This window comes from Jatropha curcas, chromosome 2, assembly GCF_041381405.1.
Source record: "Jatropha curcas cultivar XTBG-Jc1 chromosome 2, XTBG_Jcur_1.0, whole genome shotgun sequence".
NCBI classification, from domain to species: domain Eukaryota; kingdom Viridiplantae; phylum Streptophyta; class Magnoliopsida; order Malpighiales; family Euphorbiaceae; genus Jatropha; species Jatropha curcas.
This window is the reverse complement of record NC_143152.1, coordinates 2,149,375-2,174,457: the sequence shown is the minus strand read 5'-3', so window position 1 is coordinate 2,174,457 and position 25,083 is coordinate 2,149,375. Positions and strand designations below refer to the sequence as shown.

At 28.9% G+C, this 25,083-nt stretch overlaps 2 protein-coding genes, 1 non-coding gene and 1 pseudogene across 5 annotated transcripts; 3 read left to right on the top strand and 1 right to left on the bottom strand.

The window, feature by feature from the left end:
• The first annotated feature begins 2,522 nt into the window (after positions 1-2,522).
• Positions 2,523-2,594, top strand: TRNAC-GCA (transfer RNA cysteine (anticodon GCA)). The gene has a single exon. It is a non-coding gene; the product is annotated as a tRNA-Cys (tRNA).
• LOC149498031 (GTP-binding protein BRASSINAZOLE INSENSITIVE PALE GREEN 2, chloroplastic-like) lies at positions 2,539-4,420 on the top strand (annotated as a pseudogene). Its single transcript, XR_016319665.1, has 2 exons — positions 2,539-2,887; positions 2,962-4,420. The product of XR_016319665.1 is annotated as a GTP-binding protein BRASSINAZOLE INSENSITIVE PALE GREEN 2, chloroplastic-like (transcript).
• A 1,342-nt stretch (positions 4,421-5,762) lies between these two features.
• On the bottom strand, positions 5,763-7,834 carry ERD15 (dehydration-induced protein (ERD15)). 2 transcript variants are annotated; one of them, XM_012230572.4, is made up of 3 exons: positions 7,675-7,834; positions 6,216-6,588; positions 5,763-6,098 (listed from the first exon to the last, which is right to left on the bottom strand). In XM_012230572.4, the coding sequence occupies exons 2-3, from the start codon at positions 6,553-6,555 to the stop codon at positions 6,034-6,036; spliced, it is 405 nt and encodes a 134-aa protein (XP_012085962.1). In that variant the 5' UTR covers positions 6,556-6,588; positions 7,675-7,834; the 3' UTR covers positions 5,763-6,033. The 2 variants fall into 2 exon arrangements, with proteins under 2 accessions (XP_012085962.1, XP_012085964.1); XM_012230574.4 differs by having other exon boundaries at positions 7,680-7,806.
• A 7,435-nt stretch (positions 7,835-15,269) lies between these two features.
• LOC105645066 (Gibberellin-regulated family protein) lies at positions 15,270-18,310 on the top strand. The gene is made up of 4 exons (XM_012230575.4): positions 15,270-15,456; positions 16,784-16,858; positions 17,394-17,427; positions 17,968-18,310. Exons 1-4 carry the CDS (start codon positions 15,391-15,393, stop codon positions 18,147-18,149), a joined length of 357 nt encoding a protein of 118 aa, XP_012085965.1. The 5' UTR covers positions 15,270-15,390; the 3' UTR covers positions 18,150-18,310.
• Positions 18,311-25,083: the final 6,773 nt, after the last annotated feature.

Sequence of the window (25,083 nt, the reverse complement as noted above, 5' to 3'; positions counted from 1 at the left end):
TGGAAGAGGAAAGGAAGAAGATGAAGATAAACATGAAAATGGGAAAGTGAAATGGGTATGCACGGGTAGGCTCTAAAAGATCCATGACTTTGTGTGTAAAAGTTCTAAATGGTACCTCAATTGTCAACAGGCTACAACTTAATACCCAAACTTGATCTTTTAATGCAAATAAATCCTAACCCTTATGCTTTAATCTTTTTCTCTCACTCAAGTAACTCCACTTATAACCCATTCTACCCCAACCGGGTTTGGTTCAACTCGACTCAACTCGACTCTATGAAAAAAAAACTCGACTCAGTACTAAGACTCGACTCGGTAGGATGTCACATAGTAGGTTTAATTCTTGCTAGGAATAGTTAATCGGTATATTTTAAGTTGTAAGTTGGATCTTTTAGTAGATGTATTCTTTAGATTTTAATTTAATAGAAGCTTTTGTTCTTATTGGCTAATAAAAATTTTAACAAAAGAATAAATATGTGGTTATTATCTTTAAGCAAGAATGAAGAAATGAAAGCAATTGCAATTAACTTAATGATATAAGTTTTATTCGATTATATATGTATTAAAGCCTTCGTTTGTTTGGTAATTAGCTATTGAAGCTAGTTATATTATATGAAGTAAAGAATGATTGCTATTACCATTGGAACAAGATTGTTGTAAATTAATGGTTGAGTGTTGATATTGTTGTTTTGGGAGGAGGATGGGATTTTAAATTGATTGATTGCCCGACGGATGGGCTGTGTGCTTTGATTTGATAAATAAATGATAATATTGAGATATTTGAGCAGGCAGATAGTCCAATTTTTAGGGGAGGTGCTGTCGAAATTTTGATAGAACTTAGACTAATTTTAACTAACAACATAATTAATAAGTTTATTTAGATTAGTTCTATAATTTAGTACATAATAAATATAGTGCTCTGATTACTTATTATCTTTATTATTCATTTAATTATTTACATATTTATTTATTTATTTCCATTATTATTGTTATTATTGTTATTTATTTTATTATTGTTGTTTATTGTTAATGGTATTTAATTATTTAATTGCATTTGAGAATGGATGTCTAATTGTGCATTGCATTACGATGTTCAACTGATCAATATGTCTGCATTTGATTGCAATGTTTGATTAATTGTGTTGTGAAAATGCTATGCTTTGTTTGCGTGGAATTGGGATGAAGTGGACCACCATGGGTTTGTGAGGACGGTCTGTGATATGGATCCTGAATACGATATGATACTTGACCGTCGGCCGGGAAAATGGGAGATCGGCGCCCCCTTGTGCACCGGATGATATAAATTATATGGGGATTTACAGGATGGCTTCTTTTTGTTGTGCACCTGATAATCTAGATTTGATTGTAGCCCGCGGGGTGGCCTCCTGTTGTGAGCACTTGATGATCTAGATTGGATGGAGACCACCGGGTTGCCTCCTGTTGATATGGAAAAGAAACGAGAGAGTGGAAAAAAAAAAACAATGAGAGGACTGGTCAGTGAGGATTAGACCAGTTGGCCGTATGGGGGATCGGCTCCCTGGTGCACATGTACGAGAGGGCGAGCCATGTGTGAGGACGGCTCGTTGGGGTTTCAGGTGGTGCCACTGACTAATTTCCACTTGTTTGATTACTTGAAGGTGGCATTACGTGTGAGTGCTGGTATGTGTCATTTGTGTGACTGGCTGCGTGAGCATATAACTAGTCGGATGACTAGATTGAAATGTTTACATATTTGTGTGACTGCTTGTGTTGTGTAATAATTATTACTCCTTAGAAAACTCACATGTCTTGTTTGATTTTTTTTCAGGAAGTAAGTTTTTCTTTAATTCGATTTAGGCTATGTTTCTTTGGCGCAGGGCAATAAAGAAATTTTTTCTAGTTCCATAATTATTTTACTATGTAATTATGTGTATAAAAAGCCATGCATACCAAACAGTTAGTGACTACGCAGTTGTAAGATTTACATATATTTAGTCGTGTATTAACATAGATAAATTAATCCGGTAAACCCATATTAGAATGTGATGTATTGTAAATTGGGCCCGAACTATGAAATGTTGTAGGAGATAAACTTGGGCCGAGAAATAATAAAATATTGAGATTTATTTTTCATAATCATATGGGCTGAATGTTGAAATTTATACCGAGGTAATAGATTCTAGTGTTTCAGGCTGACTACGGGCTTCGGGGGCCTTAAGCTTACCTGGGCCCTAGTGCCGGTCCGGCCCATGGAATCGGGTCGTGACAGTGATGCAAAATGAAATGATACAAAGTCACTCCATAAATCAATAATAATAGAGAAAACCACAACTGTGTAGAAAAAAAAAAAAAATACTCTTTAAGAAAATTAGAATTAAAACATCATAATTTATTAATTTAAAATATAAAAATATAAAAAATAAAAATATTAAAATATTAAAATATTAAAATATTAAAATATTTGCAGTAAATTAAAAATCATTCCAAAAAAATAGACAAAACTACAATAATGAATAATTTACTATAGAAGAAACATTCAAATTGGGTCCATAGCTCAGTGGTAGAGCATTTGACTGCAGATCAAGAGGTCACCGGTTCGAACCCGGTTGGGCCCTTTGTATTTTTATTTGAATCTTTTTTTTTTTTTTTAATGCATCTTTTAACAAAAAGGGGAAAACAAATGTCCAATTGCTAGTTTTGCCACTGCTAATATATATATGTTTTAGTCTCCACCCAAACAGTTGAACTGGTTTTCGATTGACCCAGTTACTAATTCTTTTGGTTTGATATTATTAAAAAAGAATGGCATTTTTGTTATCTACAGTTGCAGCAAGCAAGCTAAGCTTGAAACTTGTCAACAATGATGGTGAATTACCAGAAACATCAGCTGCTAACAGTATTTTCACGGGTAAGTCTCTCTATATCTTCACTTCTTCTAAAGCTTTTCACTTATTTTGGTGCCTAAACTAAAACCCATTTCAGGCTTGAGTTTAGAGACCAGAACACACGACAAGAGACTCTCTTTTGTTACTTGAGCTGTTAAGAACCGAACAAGTGTTGAGTTGAAACAGGAAAGTTATGCTAAAATAGGGCCACGAAAACGAGGTAGAGACTTAGTTTCGAGTGAGCGAAGAAAGAAGGATGATAGATATGGACCTATTTGCTCTGGTTGTGGGATTTTTATGCAATATAAAGAACCGAACCTTCCTGGTTATTATCAAAAAAGAAAAATTACCATTGAAAGAGATGAAGAGGATATTGAAATTGGGTTTGAAGGGTCTGAGGAAGAATTCGAAGAGGAAGAAGAGGAATTTGAGAATGGAACTGAGGGTAAATTTGAGGGAAGTGATGGGAATAAAGACAATTTGGAGGAGGGAGATAAGTTCGATTGGGATTCTGATGAATTTGAAGCAATGTTAGGAAAAGAAGATGATGATTTGGATTTGAATGGTTTTGCTCTTGCTGGTGTTGGTTATGATAATATTACAGATGAAATAGTAGAGAGAGAGGGAGAGGAAGAAAAAAGATCAAAAGAAAGTTTCAAAAGCAGAGAAGAAGAGGATGGCTAGAGAGGCCAAAAAGGAAAAAGATGAGGTTACAATGTGTGCTTGGTGTCATTCTTTGAGGAATTATGTACATGTTAAGAATCAAACAGCTGAAACTTTGATTCCTGATTTTGATTTTGATAGATTGATCGCTACTATGTTGATAAAACCAAGTGGTAATGTCCATGCTACTATTGTCATTATGATTGTTGATTGTGTTGATTTTGACGGTTCATTTCCTAAATGAGCTGCAATGTCCTTGTTCAAGGCATTGGAAGGAGCCAAGAATGAATCTAAAGCTAGTAAAAGGTTGCCTAAACTTGTTCTTGTAGGTACAAAGGTTGATCTCCTCCCATCACAAATTTCACCTACTAGATTAGATAGATGGGTCAGGCACAGAGCTAGAGCAGGAGGTGCACCTAAGTTAAGTGGAGTTTATTTGGTTAGTGCTCGAAAGGATTTGGGCGTGAGAAATTTGTTGTCATTGTCAAGGAATTAGCTGGTCCTCAAGGGCATGTATGGGTTATTGGGGCTCAAAATGTAGGTAAGTCAAATCTAATCAATGCATTTGCAAAGAAAGGAGGGGCCAAAGTAACAAAGCTCACAGATGCTTCAATTCCTGGAACAACACTCGAATCACAAAAGAGAAAAAAGCTTCAAGAGATGAATGCAGAATCTCTTTCAGGGGTATCTACATGAAAGAGAAATAAGAAAATGCTTGCTTGAATAGGTAAGATTTTGGTTTCTCTCTTTTCCTTTCTGCAACTTGTTTGGGCTTAAAGCTATAAATCGCAACATGTAATAAAAACAGATTTTGTATTTATTATCCAAAGAACAGAAATTGTAGTGATAGATGAACTTTTGTTTGACTGGTTATGCAGCTTCTAAGTTTTGTTTGGTGGCATTGATTGTGGAAAGAAGGTTGGTTTCGAACCAGAAATGATCTCAAACCTACCAGTTTAGTCTTAAATTGGAAAAAATAATAGAAAGTTGAAAACAAATTATCGAATTGGAATCGGAACTAGAATTGGTAAACTTTTACTGAGACTGAGATTGGCTGGAAACGATTGAATCGGAACCGGTTCAGGTCTCATTTACACTCTTCGTGGCCATGAACGACCGGTTCAAATGAACCGGTCACTCTTAGCACTTAGCAATCAAATTTAGTGATTCTTAATTTGGGAACGTGCAAAATACTCCCAAAGCTTCTGTCATGCTGTATTCGGATTTAATAATTCGCAGTCCTTTTTGTTTGAATTGCCAAATATTTATAGATTTGGATTTAAATAAATGCTATATCAAATTTTAAAGCTTTGATATGATAAATTTCAAATTATTTTAGAACATATATCATTCAAATATATTGTACATTTAATTTATTTTTTTTTTCAAATCAAATACATGGATTGAAATATTTTGATATAATCATTAAGGAATTCAAAAAAATTTATACTATGCCTTTGTGCTACACTGCCAATTGTCATAGAGAGTTAAAATGATTACTCCTTGACTTAACCAAAGTTAAGGAAGTGATTACTTGCTACTGCTGGAGTTAACCCGAAAGAGTAAAGTGAAAGAAACTAACCTAATCGTTTAACCTTTGTAATTATGATGCCTTCCAATTAGAAATTCTTAATCACACTTCCTTTTGTAAGATACATTGTAGTTAAGCTATTTTGAGAAATTAGTGTGGCTAGACATTCACCTACTTTGACGTGGGAAAGACTTTCATTAATTGTATTAACTGATTTATAAAAGACTATGTAAGTTATAATTATGAATAATTCCTTCCAATAACTTTTTTAAATGAGTTGGGCTACGCTCGAAAAAAAATTCTACTCAAATAGAGCCAAAAACGAGCCTAATAACTTTCCACTCAAAAGCTCATCGAGCTTTTATATATATATATATATATATATATATATATATATATATATATATGTTTTAGATCTACTCAAGCTAAATTTGAACTTAAAATTTTTCAAATTAAACTCGAATCTCGAATCGACCTTGAGCTTTCATCGAACCAAGCCCGAGTCTAAATTTTCAGGCTCTTTGAATTTTCAAGCTCGTTGAATTTCAAGCCGAACTAAATCCTATTGAGCGAGCTTCGAGCCTGGCAAGTTCGAGCTTGGCTATGCTTGTTTACACCCCTAATACAAAGTCTGCAGGGTTGTTTCAAAGACTCTTCTTTAACATTTAAATCAATAAATTAATTTAACAGATAAAATTCAAAGATAACGCAAAAGAAATATATATATATATATATATAATAACTTCTTCTCTTGCTAAAATTTTACATTTTACTTTTTTACATTTTTTTTAGAGATTCCTTTGGTTAAGTGAAAACAGAGAAATGGGAATGAACAAGGAGTGACACAAGTTTGCAACCTTGCTCTGTACAGCACTTACAGAAAAGCAGAAACTAAACTAGTCTACTCAGTTGAGGGGATAACTGCAACTTGAGAGAGTTAGCCCTTCCAGCAAATACTGCGGGCCGCACTTTGTATTAAATATACTTGGCTGCTGGAGCTGTTTCATCCCTCTTGGGTGCCTCAGCTTCAATTTGAAAGCCTATAAAATACAAAAACATTATATCAATTTTCATAGAGAGGCTAATGCGTTGGACTTGTAGTGTCTACATATTCTAAATACTCGTGCCCAAGATTTGCAGAAAAGGTTGAATCATACCATTGGAAGGAGGTGATCTGCTATCTACATCAGTTTGATAAGATTCCACAAACTCCTGAAATTGAACTTCCAGAGTGGAGAAATCTTCGCCAGCATCAAGATCAAAAGTATCTGGAAGTAAGTCAGCTACATCACAGGCATCATAGCTGTCATCCTCAGCATTGTCATAGAAGCCTTCCTCATCTTGATGCTGACTGAGCCAGTAATCTCGATACCATGTTGAAGTTGTAACCAGTTGCCACCATTCTGGGGAGAAATCCTCTACTTGCTGGTATGCAGCAGGGATAAAGAGTGGGGCATCTGGGTTGAGAGTTGATCTTCCTCCTGAAACTAGTGCCATCTGTTTCAACTAAGTCTTGTTCTCCTTTTTACTCTGCAAACCAAATATAACTAGATCAGAAACGTTGAATCATGCAAATCATTTCCACAAACTAGGCTCACCACAGAACTATGTAATCCATTTCATTCACAAAACAACCTTTTTCTTCTCAAACATTAAAACCATTATGATTTGTTCAGATCATCCTTTTATACCCTAGCTAAAGTAACCAAGTACTGTTTTGCTCAATGAAAATTACTAGAAGGCTTCAATTTATTCATGCTACAGCAGATCAACACCCAATATAATAAAAATAATCTTAGCCAATCACATAACCAAATCAGAGCTTGAGATCCATTGATAATGTAGATATTACATTAGTCAATCATAAACCCCAAATCAAACATGAAGCTATCAGTGTTCACAAGAATTACAAAGATCAACCTATAGAACATTGAACTTACAAAGATCAACCTAATTACCAACAATACAAAACAAAATAAGAAGATAAGATCATCAGAAAAAGCTCTAAACAAATGATCAGGTCACATATAAAACTAAATTGATCCGATCATTGTAAAACAAAGTGTAATTTCCAAGTCAATCAAATTATTAAGGTCATATAAGGAAAATGTCTGATCATTGAATAAATACTGACTCACATCTTCAATCTACACAACTACGCTAATAATCAGAATCAAGTTCCATTAAATCACAAAAAGGTTAATCCCGTTCGCAATATAACAATAAACAATTTTTGAACAGGAAAAACGAATATCGATCGCATGATACGATCTTATCGAGCCACAGATCAAGAATATAGAACCGATCAATCGTTTGATCTCTGAGAAAACGAAGCAAAACGAAACTAAGTCAGAATAGAAAGAAGAGGAAATTCGATCTCAAGTTCTCTCTTCCATTCTTTTCTGCGAAATTTTCGTTCAGTTTCATTTCATTTTCCGTGTAGTTTCTTCGATCTCTCCTGACTTTCTCAGAAACCAAACACAATAATTTCAAAAGAAATCCTCTCAAAATTCAACAGATAAACAGATCTAAACAAAACAGATACCAAAACCAGAAATCATATACTAAACCGTTGAATCGAACTATCAGAAAACGGATCAGAGTTAAATTGGATACCTTACGCGAAGAAAAAATGTCTGTGTGTTGATTACAGAACTCTGATTAGCACCATTCAACGTACGATACGAACGTGAAAAGCAAAGAGCGAGATAAGCGCGTATTTATAGCGGGCCTGTCCGAGCCTAGCAGCTTCGGAATAACGCGGCCGAGGTTCGGATGTGCTTAGCAGCCCCTTTACTTTACGGACATGCTACTGTACGGCCTGCGGGTTCTTCTCAGTAGTCGGTCATTAGCCGGTCATATACGCGGTTGTGGTCTCCTGTTGACTGGTTGACATTTCATTGTCGTTATTATTATTATTATTATTATTTTGTTAAATGTAAAATTGTAAATAGCTAAACTTAGGCGTGTACAGTTATTATATGATAATTTAAGCACAAGAACATCGTGAGAAACGCATGGAATAATTTTTTTTCCGGGAGAAATAATAGCATGTAATAATTTTTAGATGAAATAATATAATTGAATTAATTCGTGAAATTGAATGATAGGTTTTCTATAGTCAAAATGACAATAATAGTTTTTTGTAATTATTATTGTTATTTTCTATATTCTATAAAAATAGAATTACCTTGACATCCACGTAAATAAAAATTTAATTAATATAGTTAAACCATAATTATTGTGTAGTTTTGTATACTATGGACTTATAATTTAACTTAATCCAAAAATCAAAACAATCAAAATTATGGAATTTGTTAATATAAATGACAACAATAATTATTTTATATATAATGATAAATATATTTGTTGAAATGCATGGAATTATTTAAACACTTGTAAATAAAATGTTTATATATATATATATATATATATATATATATATATATATTACTGATATTAATTTAATTATATGTTTGAATATATTATTTTCTATAAGGGTCCAACTTGTTCAATCATTTGAAAGGGAAGAGATAAGACTAACAAATTCAAGAATTCAATTTTATTGGAAAAGTAGAATTTTCATACCAAATCAGTTTCGAGTGAGACTTCAAAATCAAATGCCCTTCAAAAGTTGTTGTCTCCGACGTAAAATTAAAAAACACGTAATCCAATTTTATAAAAATTACTAAGAAATATGTAGTGGGACCCACAAAACAGAGCAATTTTGCAAGCATTAATTAAGATAAGTAAGACATTAAACCATTCGTTAACATTATATATACTATAAAATCTTATCCGTTAGTTAATAATGCAACGGGTCCCATCCATGTGAGCTTAAATTGACCTTCCTATATAAAAAAAGCTAATTAAATCACCGTAGATATTAGCGACATTTACTGTTTTTCATTAATTTATAATAAACGGCCACGATTTAGAATTTTGATGATGACACGTTCTAAAATGTGGGGCCCAAATTAGGTAACCCAACACCTGATTGTTCGCGTTTGCCACATGCGCTTGTTGGTCGGTTAGGCAAAGACATATAATAATATGAGCCTCACCCTAAGCAAAATCCAAACATCCCTCGTAGTACCATACAAATTAATTAGGAAGGATCAGTTTAAATAATAATAATAACAATAATTAGGAAGGAAAATATTTATTCCACTGACCCCTGTATTTTTATAAAAATATATAATTAATATGATTAAAATATAATTTTTCGTACTTATTTTCCAAAATTCCCAGATTAAACATTAATTATGAAAGTAGTTGAGTGGATAAAAATTACTTTAATTGTTTTAAGATTTGATAATAGTAATACAGTAAAATATCTCATAATATAATGCATATTAAATCCAGATAAAATAGGAAACTATAAAGATCCTTGTTCTAAAACAAAAAATTGAAGTGTGATTTAGGATAAATGAAAAAAAGAAATGAAACCTATTTTCATAGGACAAAAGTAATATTTACTTTTGAATGAATACTCATTTAGGACTATGACATGACTTGATTTATATTTATGAGAACTGATAATCAATAGGAATTAGTAATTACTTTGCAATTTATTTTACTTATACTATATTTTTAATTGTTAGATAAGCATACGCAAAATAAAACTTAGAAATTAATTATTTTCGATTATTGAAATCGACAAAAAATATAGGGTGCAAAAATACATAAAATTCCATAAATTTTCACACTAAGAAAACGAAATGCAGAGGAAGCAATTGCATGACTATGAAAAAGAAACTATTGGTAATGAGTCATATAGATAGAGAGAAAGAGAGAGAGAGAAAAAAAAAAAAACCCAAATAGCCAAAAACACACCTCTAACCTCACAAAGAAAATAAAAAGTTAAAAACTCACAAGTTCAAATAAACCTGGGTGTGATTAATCGAAGCTCAAATACATAAAGGAAAAGGACAATTATTTAAAAACAAATTGTTATTGGCCAGTTGCTATACAACTCACAAGCTCATTTACTACTATTGTGCATTGAGTTTGGGAGAGACGACGATATTAAAGAGAGAGGGGAACGGAGAAGAAGAAATTCGAATTTGATACAGAGGAGATTATCGAGGTAGCAAGGAAGAAAAACAAGCTGATTGAGCTGTCAAGGAAATTAGGGATTTTATTTTTCAAAATCAAAACGACGTGTTTCTTAAATTTTAAAAATTTGAGTTAAATTAACTCAAGTTGATTTTGTGGGTCCCATTATAAAGCTCAAGTGGATTTTAAAACTGGGGTGACAATATATTTAAGTTAGAAAAATAAATTATTTATATAATAAATAAAAAATCTAATATGAATACATCAAGAAGTATTTGAATAATTATAGTTAAGAAACAATCTTTAAGCTTCTAAAAAATGAGATATATTAAAATTATAATTTTGAAAAAATTATAATATGGTCATTGTGATTCGAAAAATACAATTAACGTGTCACTATATTTTTAAAAATGTACCAAAATGAGAATAGATAAAAAAGATATTTTCATCATTTCATAATATACTTATCAGAAAAGATACAAAAATTTGGTAATAAAAGCAAAATATATAAAAAATTTAATCTATTTTCAAATACACAAGGATAAATTAGTTATATTTTTCAAACAATATTGACCGTACTATAATTTAACACTAAAAAAATTTGCAAATAAAAATAAATTTACATCTAAAAGAGATATACTAAAATGGTAGTGATTTATATTAATAAAAAAAAGCATGAAAAGGGAAAAGATTAGAAATCAAAAGATTATATAATTAAATTTCAAAAATAAAAATAAAAATATAAAACGATGCAATATAGAAATAGAATGTTAGAACGTTGATACAACGTTGGACTCGCCTTAACGAGCATTTTAATTTTTTTTTTTTCAGCTGGTATAGATCCCATAGATACAGTACTTGTCCATAAATACAATAATTATAATATATATATATATATATATATATATATATATATATATATATATATATATATATATATATATATATATATATACAATAGCTATATATATTTTAAACAAGATCTCCCGTCCAAGAACGAGTCGAAGACTCATATCATTTCTGTATTACATATATATTTAAATAGAAAGTCACTCTTAAAATATCTAGCACAAATGTCACTTTTCTTTAGGGACATGATTTAGTATTTTAAAGCTTGTTACTTCATCGTTGACAATATTATACGAAAGCCAAAGATCTTTACATTGGAATATAGAAAACGGAAAATGAAAGCTCTTAGAAATGCAGTTTTCTATCACTACTTGTTGGATCCCACAAAACGACATTGCCCAGACAAAATTCAGAATCAGTTGCTTCAAAAATCAACCTGTCAGAACTTTAAACAGCAAGAACAAATTTAAAAATTAAAACGACACGACTTCTTTCACTTCAAAGCAAAGGGCTGTTCCTCTCTTTATCCTATTTTTGTTCAGTTCTTTTCTAATTGTAACATCACCCGTTGCCCATCGTTTTTATTAGTTGGTAAGTTATTTTCTTTTTATTTTACTTAATTTACTTTTTTAATTAATATCTGATATATATGGTTCATTTAATTTAGTGCAAGTTATGTTTAAGAATAATTTATCTTTAAGAAAATTTAAATCTATAAAAATATAAACATAAACCCATCAAAATGAATCACGCTACAAGTGGTTGGTTCTGAATTGAAGATTAATTTTAAACATAATATTTCTATTTTCTAATAATTTTAGTTTTTATATTAATCATTTTTTTTATAATTGTAACATTTTAATGTCGTTAAACAAATTATTTTTTAAAAATAATTTGAATAAAATATACTTCTTAGGAGTCCGACATTGTTCAAATAATAAATCCAGGAAGGGCTAGCTAATTGATTGGGCTAAGCCCAAGTAAGCCCAGTTAGAGCGTTGATGGTTTTGGATTGCTGTGTTGATTTTGCAGGAAGCTACTGAAATTGAAAAGAAAATGAGAAGAAAGTTTCGGATTTGGTGGCCAATGTATCTTCTTCAGCTGAATCATATTCTTCCATTAATTTCTTTTCTGGTCAGTTCGTTTCTTGTACAACAGCTTCTCTTGATTCTGTAGTAGCATTCGCTTGCAATGAGGTTTCGTTAATCCATTGCCAATCTGGTTTTCAGGTACTCGAAATATGAAGGAGTAATTATTTCAGTTAACAGTTCATTGGGATTATATCAAGATTGGAAGATCGTTTTTAAATCAATGCTTCTGCTAGGTCAGAGTGCTGGATTCCATCCTTGTAATGGCAAAACATAGAGGTTCGGAATGGAAGATGATATAATTGGAGAAAATCCTACACCGAGGGCATTTTTTCAGCAACAAACAGGGGTTGGATTAACGTGTTTCTTTTATTACATGATTCAGAACAAACCGTGCTGCATAATTTATCTGAAGTTTGTATGTTGTGCTGAAAGGATAGTGTAATTTAAGTCATGAAAATGAGTGCTATGTAGAGACAAGTCCTAGCTGCTCTGAAGGCCACCCTAAGTTAGTTGGTTTCTCATATTTAGAATTAGATGAGTTTTGGTGGGTTGTTATTAGGCTGGATAGATGTTGGCAGGTGGTAATGCACCTCTTTGCAAGTGTATTTGTTTGTTCTTAGTTGAGCCAAAATGATCTGGTGGCCAAACCTGGAACAGGTAACCCCTCCACGGCCAATCTTTTTGTTTCAGCAGAAATTTGGTTTCAAGCTGGAAGAAGTTATATCGTGATTATGACTGAGCTAGCAGAACCGAACTTTTCTGTAGGAAGAAAATTGCAATAGTTGGATTGGCCTAATTATTATATACACATTATATAAATATGACTGTCTTTAACCATTGAAGAGTTGCTCTTGTTACTTAATTTGCATTTAAATTGCAGTACAATTACTAGTAAAGTTACCATCATTTGCCAAGATTGTGTTTGAATTTGGTTCGGTTCGACTATTAAGTCTAAAGACTCTAAACATTTGTCCAAGTCTTGTCTAAAAGAAGTTGAAATGGGAATTGGGAAGTCTCCACAAAATAGTGATCTGTGATGGAGATAATTTGAATTTGAGACTTTCCACTCTTCACATAAGTGAAATGAGAGAAGACCATCCAGACCATTGCCTAATTGGCATGATACAATTTTTTTATATATATATATTATGATGTATAATGTATATGTTTTTTATTTTTAAAGTAAATATATATATATTTATTCTAATTTATTATATGAAATGAAAATAGTAATTGAACTTTTAATTAAGAATTAACAAAATTTGTTATTTTAAATAACTATAAATAAAATAACCATAAAAATACTAATTTGAAAATTTTATTAATAATTATTTTTTTGATGTTAATGAAGGCAAATAGAATAATATTTAAATCAAAATATAGTTGATAAATCAATAGCTATTCGGGACTTTTGATACAACCTAAGTGTTGAATATTAAATAATTATTAACTGCATGAATTAACTCAAGCAAAAGCATTCTAAGTGCAGTAAGTCTTATCATATATTCAATTATGATTTATAACTATCTTATATGCATCAATAAGATAAATTTATGGATTGTCTCTTATGAACTACAATCCTTCATTCTAATGGTTTCTGAAATGAAATTGAAATTTTGTCAAATTCCATACATCTTTAAAGTCTATATCCAAACATTGCCTAAAGCATTATTTTCCATTATTTCCTTAATAAAAAAAAGTTGATTCTTTCCCAATAACAAGCCAAATACACACATATATATGTAAGGAAATCCAATGTGGTCTGGTAATATTCTTCAACCAGGTGTCTACTCAGCTGTAGGTTGTAGCCATGTTATCCTTTATAAATCAAAGAAGAAACAGAACCAGCAATAGAAGCTAAAAGAAAAAAGAAAACCTAACCCTAACAATATGTTCTTTCTGACACAAACTAACAAACAAACAAACAACCAAGTTCACGAGAAGAAGAAACTAACATAACCAACCAACTGAACATCTAACTTAGCACCTCTCTCCCACTCTTAAATTCCCAATAAAACAAAAAGAAAGAGATAAATTAATAGCAAGAATACAAAAATAATAAGGTCACGGGAATCGGAATATATGGTATATGGAGACACTAAAGCAAGAAAGGTCTCTTGCATTATTGCCTTTGTCTCCTCTTCAATACAAAAATAAATAGAAACAAACTAAAGGTTTCTGGGTAGGGTTTTCGTGGAGTTGAGCAAAGCTCTATTGAATTTGAGTTCAACTGGTGAAAAATTTATTAACAAGTTTGTATTTTTATCGAGTTGAATATCGAATAGTTTGAGAGTGGATCGACTCATTTACGGTTCTAATTTTAATAAGTATATAAATTCATTATCACAATTTAAAAGACAAAAAAAGAAAAGAAAAGAAAACTAACTGATACAACTTGGTGGCAAATCCATCGCTTTGTAATTTTTATTTATTTATTTATTTATTTTTTGTCTGTTGGGTATCAGACTAAAAGGGTCCCTTTCAGAAAGAGAAACTAACCTAAAGGCAACATGTGAGTGCACATGTAAGTTTGGTTTTTTCAAGCTAGCTATCTGTTTCAGTTTCACATGCTTTAGAATCAGAGAAGAAGATATGGAAATCAATACTAGCCCATGAAAATTACTTTTCTTGATGACACCTCACACGTATGGAGCATTTCTCTCTCTTTATCTGCTTATCTATCGATGTAGTAATCTTCCACGTATATCTGTTAGGATAATTGAAAGAAAGGAACCATGCATGAAAGTTAAGCTTGCATTGCATATCTCCGCACAAGAAGAGCAATTTATAATATTGGATAGTGTATAGTAAATCATGTAGGTAGGATTAATGTTAATCAATCATTTAAAATTCTTTTTTTTTATAAACTTTACGAGCCGGAGCTCAATACTATTTATCAAACTCATTCAATAAACGAATTGAACTTGCACTGTGAGTTCAACTTTGTAAATGAATCACTATTTTTTTTTTCAAATTTGCAGCTCAATTTTTGAAATTCAAATTCGAGCTCGAACAAAGTTGAGCTCCGCTCCACGTTTATAGCTATAAATTTTTAAGTTTTAAACACAATTTAGTAGAATTTCATAAATTAAAGTTAGAAAAAAAAAAAAAAAAAAGCAAATGGAAAATTCTTTGCGCATAAGACATACATAAACTTAACTCAAGTTGACAACATATAACATTTGTGTGCCTATAAATACCCTTTAATAAGTGCCTTGTCAACCATACATTAATTCTCACATCTCTACCCTTTCCCTCTCTTTCTCTTCCTCACTCGTAGCTTGTGGCTCTGCTATTGTTTCCAAGCCATTGTCTTTTCTTAAGATACGCGAAGATGAAGAAAGCAAGCATTGCCATGTCTGTTCTTGTTTTAATGTTTCTTACCGTAGTTCAGAACAATGTAAGTTTAATTTTATTTTTATTTTTCTTCTTCTTCTTGCTTCCTTAATTAACCAGAACCACTAAAGAAATTAATTTTTTGTCATTCAGAGGTTTGGCAGTGATTATTAATCTTGATTAATCCCTGATTATTTCACTTTAAATTTATATGTAAAAAATAACATTTTTATAGCAGTCAGATTTTGATTAGTTGGAAAATTGCATGATTTTCCAATATGATATCCAGGACTGTTCATATATCTTTTTTTTTCTTTATATATATATATATATATATGGATTATTATTTTCCTTAATAAATTCTCCTTAATTTTTCTAAGTCTATCAATTGGCGTTATGAACTTATGTTAAACATGGAACGAAGTTTAAATTATCAACTTATGTATACTAAGATTAAAATTCTTTATATGAAAAAAAATATGATTAGAAATGTAAAACAATTTCTAAAAATAGTTTTTAAGAATATTATTGATTAATTTCGTTATAAATTCATTGATTTTGAACGTGAATGATTACAGTTTTTGCATTTAAAATCGTTTATATGTTAATTTAAATTTATTAAAGAATTGAAATTTTATTTTTTAAAATTTTTATTCAACACCTATTATTTATTTAAATCTGAAAAATGGGTAAAATAAGGACCATGCAACTCTTATATCATCATAAGGTTCTTTTGGATGACAATATAATGATTGACAAATTATTAATAATCTATTGGAATCTTTTTATGCTTTTGGAATTAAACCTTTTGTCCTATTTGCTACTTTGAATTTTGTCTGGACATGTTCATGCCTATAGGAATTTTTAGTTAATTAATTAATTTCTTTTTTTTTTGGAAGGAAGTTAATTAATTAATTAATTTTGTTAATACACACCACAAATTTCCTTCAATTAAATAGGTTTTATATATTAAAGAGAGTCACAATATTTAAAAAAAAAAAAAAAAGTCACAATATGTCTAATTCAACATTGTGGTGAGTCCAATCAATCATAAATACTCTGAGTATAATTTAAAAAAAAAATAATAATACAAACATTCAATTATAAACTTATCTATTCATACAACTGCATAGCAAAAATAAAAAACATGTCCAACATGGTTATAAATAACCCTCAATTTTTTTAATCAAAAATTACCATGTTATATATATATTAAAAATTTTAAAAAGGAAGAGGAATGTCTTATAAAATTACAGTCAAATGGGCTAATTCAAAACAGTATAATAGAGCCTTTTAGTTGTTTCGAAAATCGTTTTAAGTCATTTATGGGCTTTCTCGAATAATTATTGGGCCTAACTATTGAAATGACTCGACTTTTTTGTGGCTTGCAGGCTAACATCACTGAGGTCCCAAGTCCACAGCCACAGCCACAGCCACAGCCAAACCACAATCACGACAATCCCACTGTGAGATATTTAAAAATATCCATATGTATATATGGTTAAATATTTTGGAGTACCTAAATTATGACCAAATTAATATTTAAGTCTCTCAATATTTAAATAATTATTTTGAATGATCTAAATAATGCTGCCATTACGCTGAGGTTCTTCCATCCAAATTCCTATCTTTCTCCATTTATATGGGCTGAAGAAGCGAATATTAAGTAAAGGATTAAATATTTTTTGGTCCTTAAATTATGAAAAAAAAAAATAACACTTAGATCTCTCAATGTTTGACTAATTATTCATTTTTTAGCCTACATAAACGGAAAAATGTAGTAATTTGAATGGAATGACCTCATGTGTAACGGCAGCATTATTTAGGTCATTCAAAATAATTACTCAAATATTGAGAGACGTAAATATTAATTTAGTCATAATTTAGGAACCCAAAAATATTTAACCCTATCTATCTATATATATATATATATTTTTTCTGAAATAAAAATTAAACTCTTTTTTACTGATATAATATATTTTGCTTTCTTGAAATTTTTAGCACGGCACTACTGAAGGCAGCCTCCATCCTCAAGGTAATTAATTAAATCATATTAATTAGAATCATGTAAAAATTTGACGGATCTCAAGTCTAAGGCTTGCTACGTTAAAATTAATTGTTTTACTAGTTATTAAAGGTTTTAGTAATTATTAGTAGTCTTAGGGTCTGTTTTTTGTTGTTTTGGTAAGCATTTACCGGTTAGCTGTTTCAATAATTTTTTATAATATGCTAAATGCTAAAATAAATTAACTTTTTATAAAACGCTACCTTAACCTTTAAAAGTTAATTCAAACATATATTATCAATACTATAAAAAAATAGCGGTTAATGTTTTGACAAAAGCGACTTAAAAAGTTATTTTCGAACACAATCCTAGTAGGCATTGGCTATTTTACTAACATTTCATCAAACATTAAAAGAATTACAGGTGATTAATGTCAAAAATACTAAACTCTATTTAAAATGTTGTTGCCAAAGAGTTTCTAAATCTAATTAGAATATCCTTAAAAATATAAATTAGGTAATATTATTTTTGTTGATGTTGATTAATTTATTGGGGTTAAACACACCACAGAATGTGCGCCACGTTGCAGTACAAGATGCTCGAAGACACAATACAAGAAACCATGTTTGTTCTTTTGCCAGAAATGCTGTGCAAAGTGCTTGTGTGTGCCTGAAGGCACTTATGGTAACAAACAATCCTGCCCTTGTTACAATAATTGGAAGACCAAGAGAGGAGGTCCCAAATGTCCTTGAACACTCTTTCCTATTTTAATTTCCATAAAAAAAAAAAAAAATTATCTCTATTGGATTTCTAAATGTTGCATAGAAAAATAAATTTCCTTTTGCTATTAATGTATTTATGTTGTTAATTTTCTTTTCGAGCGTTAAGAGAAGCGTAATATTTAATGCTACAACGCTTGTAGTTAATATTATTTATTCCTTTATTCTTATTGGAAAAAAAGGTTCAAAATGGCAGCCTAAAATATTTTGAATATTTATTCTTTTTAATTTTATACTCGCACGTTGAAATAAATTTTACAATAAGTAGATCATGAACTGAAAATTTATTTAATAATTTAATGAAAATGTACGAGAGAGAAAATTTAATTGAAAATACAAAAACAAAGAGACATTAATAACAGTATAAAATAAAAAGAAAATTATACAATGAAAAGAAAGATTTTAATGGAATCAAAACAGAGAAACCTTAGAGAGATGATTACAAAGAAAGAGAGGCGAAAATGAATATTTCGAAAGAAATAATGAAAGAGAGGTGCTAGCTATGAATTTATTGGAGAACGTGGATCTGACTTGTTGTTGATGAAGAAGATAATGATCATTTTTAGCTTTGAACGAAGAATTTAATTTGATTGGGTAGTTTTATAGAAATACTGTATTATTTGAATTTTTAAAAATTTTTAGGACATTTAAATTTTTGAATCTTTGTAAAATTCATGGTATTTGATTTTTAAATTTTAGATTCAATGTTAATTCTAAGGAAATACAACTGAAATACTAAATTTCAGTTTTTAATTATTGACCAAACAAATTGTGATATGTTACCATAACTAAAAAAATTTATAGTCTGCTCCGATATTTCAAAATAAAAAATATCACAACAGGAACTTTTTGAGACCTTTTTATATAAAAAATTCATATATTTATTTTTAGTTATATTTTCATTTAATATGTTAAAAAAATTCATATCACAATTTGTTTACTGTCACATCATTCATATTATTAAGAATAGTTCTACTTTATTCATGTACATCAATTAGCAAGCAAAAAAATCTGATTCATTAGTGATCAAATTGTACGGTTCAATTATTTAATTATGGTTCAACAAATAGTTCCAAAAATTTACCAATAGATTCTACTAATTAAGAAAAATGATTTGGTACGAAGAATAAATGGAGAAACATTAATTTGAATTTATTTATCTCTCTGGAATACAATTCTCTGATTTATTTTTTGAATTATTTATGTAAGTGAAAAATGTAAGCGTCACTATTTTAATTTAATAACTTAAAATCGAAAAACAGGTGAATATATACTATAATTATAATGAAAATATAATTTACAATGAACCACAATCATGAAAAATGTGAAAATTCAAGCTTTCTTTAAATAATGGTAGGATGACTTAGAGTGTTGTGATTATGAGTTTAAAATCCTTATATTTCTTAAATATGACAATACAAATTCTAATTTTCAGTTTTCAATTAGTAGCCACACAAAATGACATGTGATAATTTATATCGAAAATATTTATTAATTTGCTTCAATATTTCACAATTAAATATATCACAACAGAAGCTATCTGAAAACTTTTTATAGTAAAAACTCATATATTTGTCTAACTTATTGCCATTAAAGAAATAAAAATGAGTATTAAAATGATACTAAATGAATTTTTTATTTTGATACTAGACGTATTATAAATTTATATAATCACATATCGCGTATATCTTTAATTATAAAATCAATCAATCCCAACGTTGCTCGAGCACAACACCTAATAATAAACTATTGAAGATAAACATTTTCCTCCTCTATTCAAATAATTTTTTTTTTCACTTAATTTTCCTTTCTATTTCTACTTTTCTGTCATTATCTTTCCTCTTTAATTCAAAGATGGCGTGAAACCTTCAACCTTCATACTCGAATGCTCCTCCACAATATGTGAAAATGAAATATAATCTTGACAGTCTAATGATTGGCATGCCATAAATCCAAATAAGACGACTAGATCTGTAAATATCTATAGTTTTAGGTGAGTGAAAGGCAAATCCATTTAAACATAATGGTGTTTGATGAATGAACAAGCCTCCAAAAATATTCCGAAATGGAAAATGGAGAAAAATCTTAAGAAAATAGGACGCCTGGACGTTCTGAGTCAATTAATATTATTTTGATGGTGATTTATCCATATCAACGAATTCTTTGAAACAATGTCAGGATGAAAAACATCACTTTGACTCTGAAAGTTGACGCTGGAACTTCAAAAACTTACCCAGAACAAGCTGAATCTATCAGAAAGAATGGATACATCGTTATTAAAAATCACTCATGGAAGGTCTACTTCTAGGTTCTTGTTAATATAATTCCAGTTTTTAATTATTGACCAAACAAATTGTCATATATTTATATAGCTAAAAAAATTTATTAGTTTGCTCCAATATTTCAAAAAAAAAAAAAATATTATAAGAGAAACTTTTTGAGACTTCTTATAGTGAAAATTCGGATATTTGTTTTGGTTATATTTCGCCTAATATGTTAAAAAAATTCATGAAATTGAAGTGAGTTTGCTAAATACATAAATTCAGCATGTACTTTTAATATAAAAAAACAACTATAGTTTTAAAATAAATCTATTTTTTAATAAAAAATATTTATTTTAAGAGTTTTAAAATAAAAATTTTATCACCTCAGGCAAAGCGTGTAATCTGATTTATGGGATAACAATTTAACTCGAAACTTATCCATAATGATCTCAACATTTATTGTTGATCTTGTCCCAATCCCGATATATAATATATTTGAATCAAATATTTAAATATTAAAGTTTTAATAAAAATATTCTTAAAGTCATGTCTAAAATTTATATCTTAACTCAGTACTTTATTTTTTTTTAATAAAAAAAATTTACACTTTATAATGACATATTGAATTTAAAAATAAAATAAAATAATTCCATCATAATCCCAATTTTTCATAGATTGAAAATGGTAGAGATGAATAATAATTTATTTATTTATTTTTCTTTGTGAGAACACGTTAGGTTTTTTTTTTTATTTTTCCTACTTGGGGCAAAATATGGCAAACTGGTGAGCCAAAATGATTTTTTTTTTCCAAAAAAAAAAAAAAAAAGTCCTGTCAACAAATTATCTATTATTATAATTAAAATTTTAAATTGAGTTAATATCATTTAATTGCAATCCAATTATTATGCTTTGCTTTTTTTTTTTTTCCTTTATTGTGGCCAATTTATTATCATAATTGTACATATATACAAATACTTATTCACATTCAAGCGCAATTCTAAAGCCCACGAATAGATCTCTTTCACTTAAAACATCTGTATGCTTGTAGATATTTCTGACACTCAAACAAATTACAATCTCTAGAGATGAATTTCTATAATAAGATCACTTAGTCCAATTACTTTATAAAATTAAAAAAATAAAATTATGAAAACACATATGCTAAGACGAATTTCGTAGCAGTAAAAATGTCTCGCTCCCTTTGACCTATGTTTCAAGCTTTTAAGCTTTCAAGCGAAAGAGATTTTATAATCCGAATTTTAATTTTCAGTTTTACACCGTTAAATTAAACATATGGTATTATATTTATAATATTTAACTTTTAGTAGATAGCATTGTATTGTGCTAAGATTTGAAACATATAATTGAAGTGACTTACAAATTATTTCAATGATGGAGCATAATTTAAATATCTCAAAATTATAAATTTTATATTCTCAAATCTTAAATTTTAGTTTTCAACATTTAGCTAAATAAATGGCACATGACCATCCAAATTAAAAGTTTTATTAATTTACTCCAATATCTCAAAATAAAAGATATGATAATAATATTAATTTCAAATTTATTATAGCAAAAACTCATGTAATCAAATAGCGGTGATTATTAGAATGATACATATCATGCTAAATCAATTTTCTTACTATCATGTCATTCATATTATAAGAATTTCGTAAAGAAAAATATATTTTTTATATTTATGTTCTACGATTAAATTTTAAATTTCATTATATTGAAGCCATTTTTACATGAATAATTTAAAACGCACATATATATTTCCATTTTCAGCAGTAAAGAAAATAGCACACGAAGCTACTATCTTGCTTGCAGGCTCACCTACAAACGCACATAGCTCGAACCCTAGCGGACTCGACTACGATCATAACAATTAATTCATCTTTGACCTAATATTGCAATGTAAAGAAAAGAAGGAACAAAAATTGTATGATAATCAAACAATTATTTTGAATATTTCTACTTCATTCGTGTAATTCAATTAGTAAGCAAAAAAATTTGATTAATTAGCAATCTGATTGTCCAATTCGATTATCCAATTATGGCTCAACAAATAATTCGAAGAATCCAGCAATCGATTTTTCTAATTAAGAAAGATAATTTTGTATAAAGAATAAAAGGAGGAACATTAATGTGAACTTGTTTATCTCTCTATAATAAAATTCTTCGACTTTTTAAATTATTCACGTAAGTGAATAATATAGGTCTCACCGTATTAATTTAATCGCCACATCACTTAAAATTGGAAAACATGTGAATATATGGTATAGTTATAATGAAAATATAATTCATAAATTTTTATAATAAAATTAAAAAAATTAACAACAATTATGAAAATTTTCAAAAATCAAACTTTTAAAATAATGGTAGGATGATTCAAAGTATCGTGATTATGAGTTTAAAATGTCTATCTTTGTAAAAATATTGCAATAGAAATTCTAATTTTCAGTTTTCAATTAGCAGCCACACAAAATGGTATGTGCTAATATATATAAAAACATTATTAGTTTGCTCCAATATTTCACAATAGAATATATCACAATAGAAGCTATTTTAAAAACTATTTATAGTAAAAACTCATTTATTTATCTAATATATATTATCTCCAAACATGTAAAAAAATTCATAAAATAAAAGTGAGTATTAAAATGATACATCATATTAAAATAAATGAATGTTTTATTCAAATCATTCGTATTAGCAGTAAGAAATTTTACAAATAGAAGCTACATCAAATCGTTTTTTGGCTTATTTATTATAAATAAAACAGAACTCCAAATATTACAAATAAGCGATGTAAATTTTCACCATATTATATACTTTAATTTTATGTGTCTAAACATAAAAATAATTAATCAATAATTTAAAATTAATTATCTACTCATAATTTATTTAATTATATAATACAACAATAACTTTCAAAATTTATTTTTGAAAATACAAATTTTAAAAATATATTAGTACTTTTTTTTTTGAAAATAAAAATATATTAATACTTAATAATTAAGATAAGTAAAATAACATAAGAATAATATATACTGAAAACTTTTTATACCAAAAACTCATGTGTTAAACTTAACTAAACTATTACCTAATATATCAAAAAATTCATAAAATAGACATGATGAGCACTGAATTCACGCACGTATATACTAAATCAATTTGTTATTGTCATATCCTTCATGTTAGAATTAATAAATTTATTTTTTAAAAAACACTCTAGGCCTTAAATTAAATTTTAAATTTATATAATATTATTTCCATGATTTTTGAAGTGTTGTCTTAGAATTTTTTTGACCACTTCATTTATTACTTTAAAATATTAAGGAAATATTATTTTTTTTTCCCCTAACTTTATTCATATCTCCACAACAAATAGTTTATTAATTATTTAGAGAATTAATAAATTATATCTCCATATTAAATATTAATTATTTAGGGAATTAATAAAATAATAATTTAATTAATTATAATTTTTAAATTAAAATTATTTAATGATTTTTTTTTTTTATTTTTATACAATTATCTCAAACCACACTATAAATGGTAAAATTATTTATTATGTTGAAGCCATTGCATATGAAGCATAGAAAGAGCATATTTCCACTTTCAACACTAAAGAAAAAGACAACACAATAGTCTTATTTCATAGATGGAAGTGTTGGAATAACAAATTAATCATAAACCTAACTTCAATTAGCGCACGAGAAAAAATTTGGAAAAAAAAATTATGAAACTTTGCATTTCTACGAAGGAGGTACTATGTTTTAAGAGTTTTAAAATATAATAAAAAATTATTATGTCATGCAACTATAAATGAGCAGATGAGCACGTGTATTTTGACCTTTTGCTAGGTTGATTTCTAATTTTCCTCCTTGATGGGAGGGAAGGGCAAACGTTCAAACTCTTGCAAAAGCCAAAATGAACGGTCAAGAATTACTACAGCAATTGAATCAAATTGAAAGAGTGGTGGATGAAGATATGATAGGTGGCAGAGATGGAAATATCTTCACTGAATATATATATTAATTATTTAAATATGTTTACTCACTCATTTTCTTAGAAATATATATACGTTTTCTATAACATGAAAAGCAGCTTACCAGCGTGGATTGCACGCTAGGACCGCCATGTCGTTTTGGTCAAATTGATTTTTATTATTAGCAAATTGAAATTAAGGTGCCGGCTCATGCCATTTACAAGAGACAAATTGCCCATTTCAAGCCATAACCTATAATTACTTTATACTTTTTTTTTTTTTTTTGGAAGGATAATTACTTATTGGACCGTCCTACACACCATGTTGTTTTTATTTGCAATTTTTAACGCAAGTGTCTTTATTATTTATATTTTGAATAATTTTTAAATTAATAAAACTCTCTTATCAGTGTAAATTATATTTTTGAAATTTCCTAATTTTTTTATTAGTCAGTTTCCTTAGTGCAAACAATCACGTGTGATGCACATGCACATATTCTTGAACTATTTGATTTGAAAACTATGGTAGCCATATTTCTAACATGTGACGCACGCAATGATTCATTTGGCAAAAACAAATTTTGTGTAAAAGGGGAAGATCATCCTTCGAAGTGGAAATTTTGGTAGGCATTAGGCTATTAGCTAACCGT

Bases quoted from the DNA above. Each gene is read 5' to 3' on its own strand.
- ERD15 (XM_012230572.4), bottom strand. From the start codon at position 6,555: ATGGCACTAGTTTCAGGAGGAAGATCAACTCTCAACCCAGATGCCCCA. The intron at 6,099-6,215 runs GTATGATTCAAC...TGTATTTTATAG, and splicing joins CAGATCACCTCCTTCCAATG to GCTTTCAAATTGAAGCTGAG.
- LOC105645066 (XM_012230575.4), top strand. From the start codon at position 15,391: ATGAAGAAAGCAAGCATTGCCATGTCTGTTCTTGTTTTAATGTTTCTT. The intron at 15,457-16,783 runs GTAAGTTTAATT...TGTGGCTTGCAG, and splicing joins TTACCGTAGTTCAGAACAAT to GCTAACATCACTGAGGTCCC. The intron at 17,428-17,967 runs GTAATTAATTAA...AACACACCACAG, and splicing joins AGGCAGCCTCCATCCTCAAG to AATGTGCGCCACGTTGCAGT.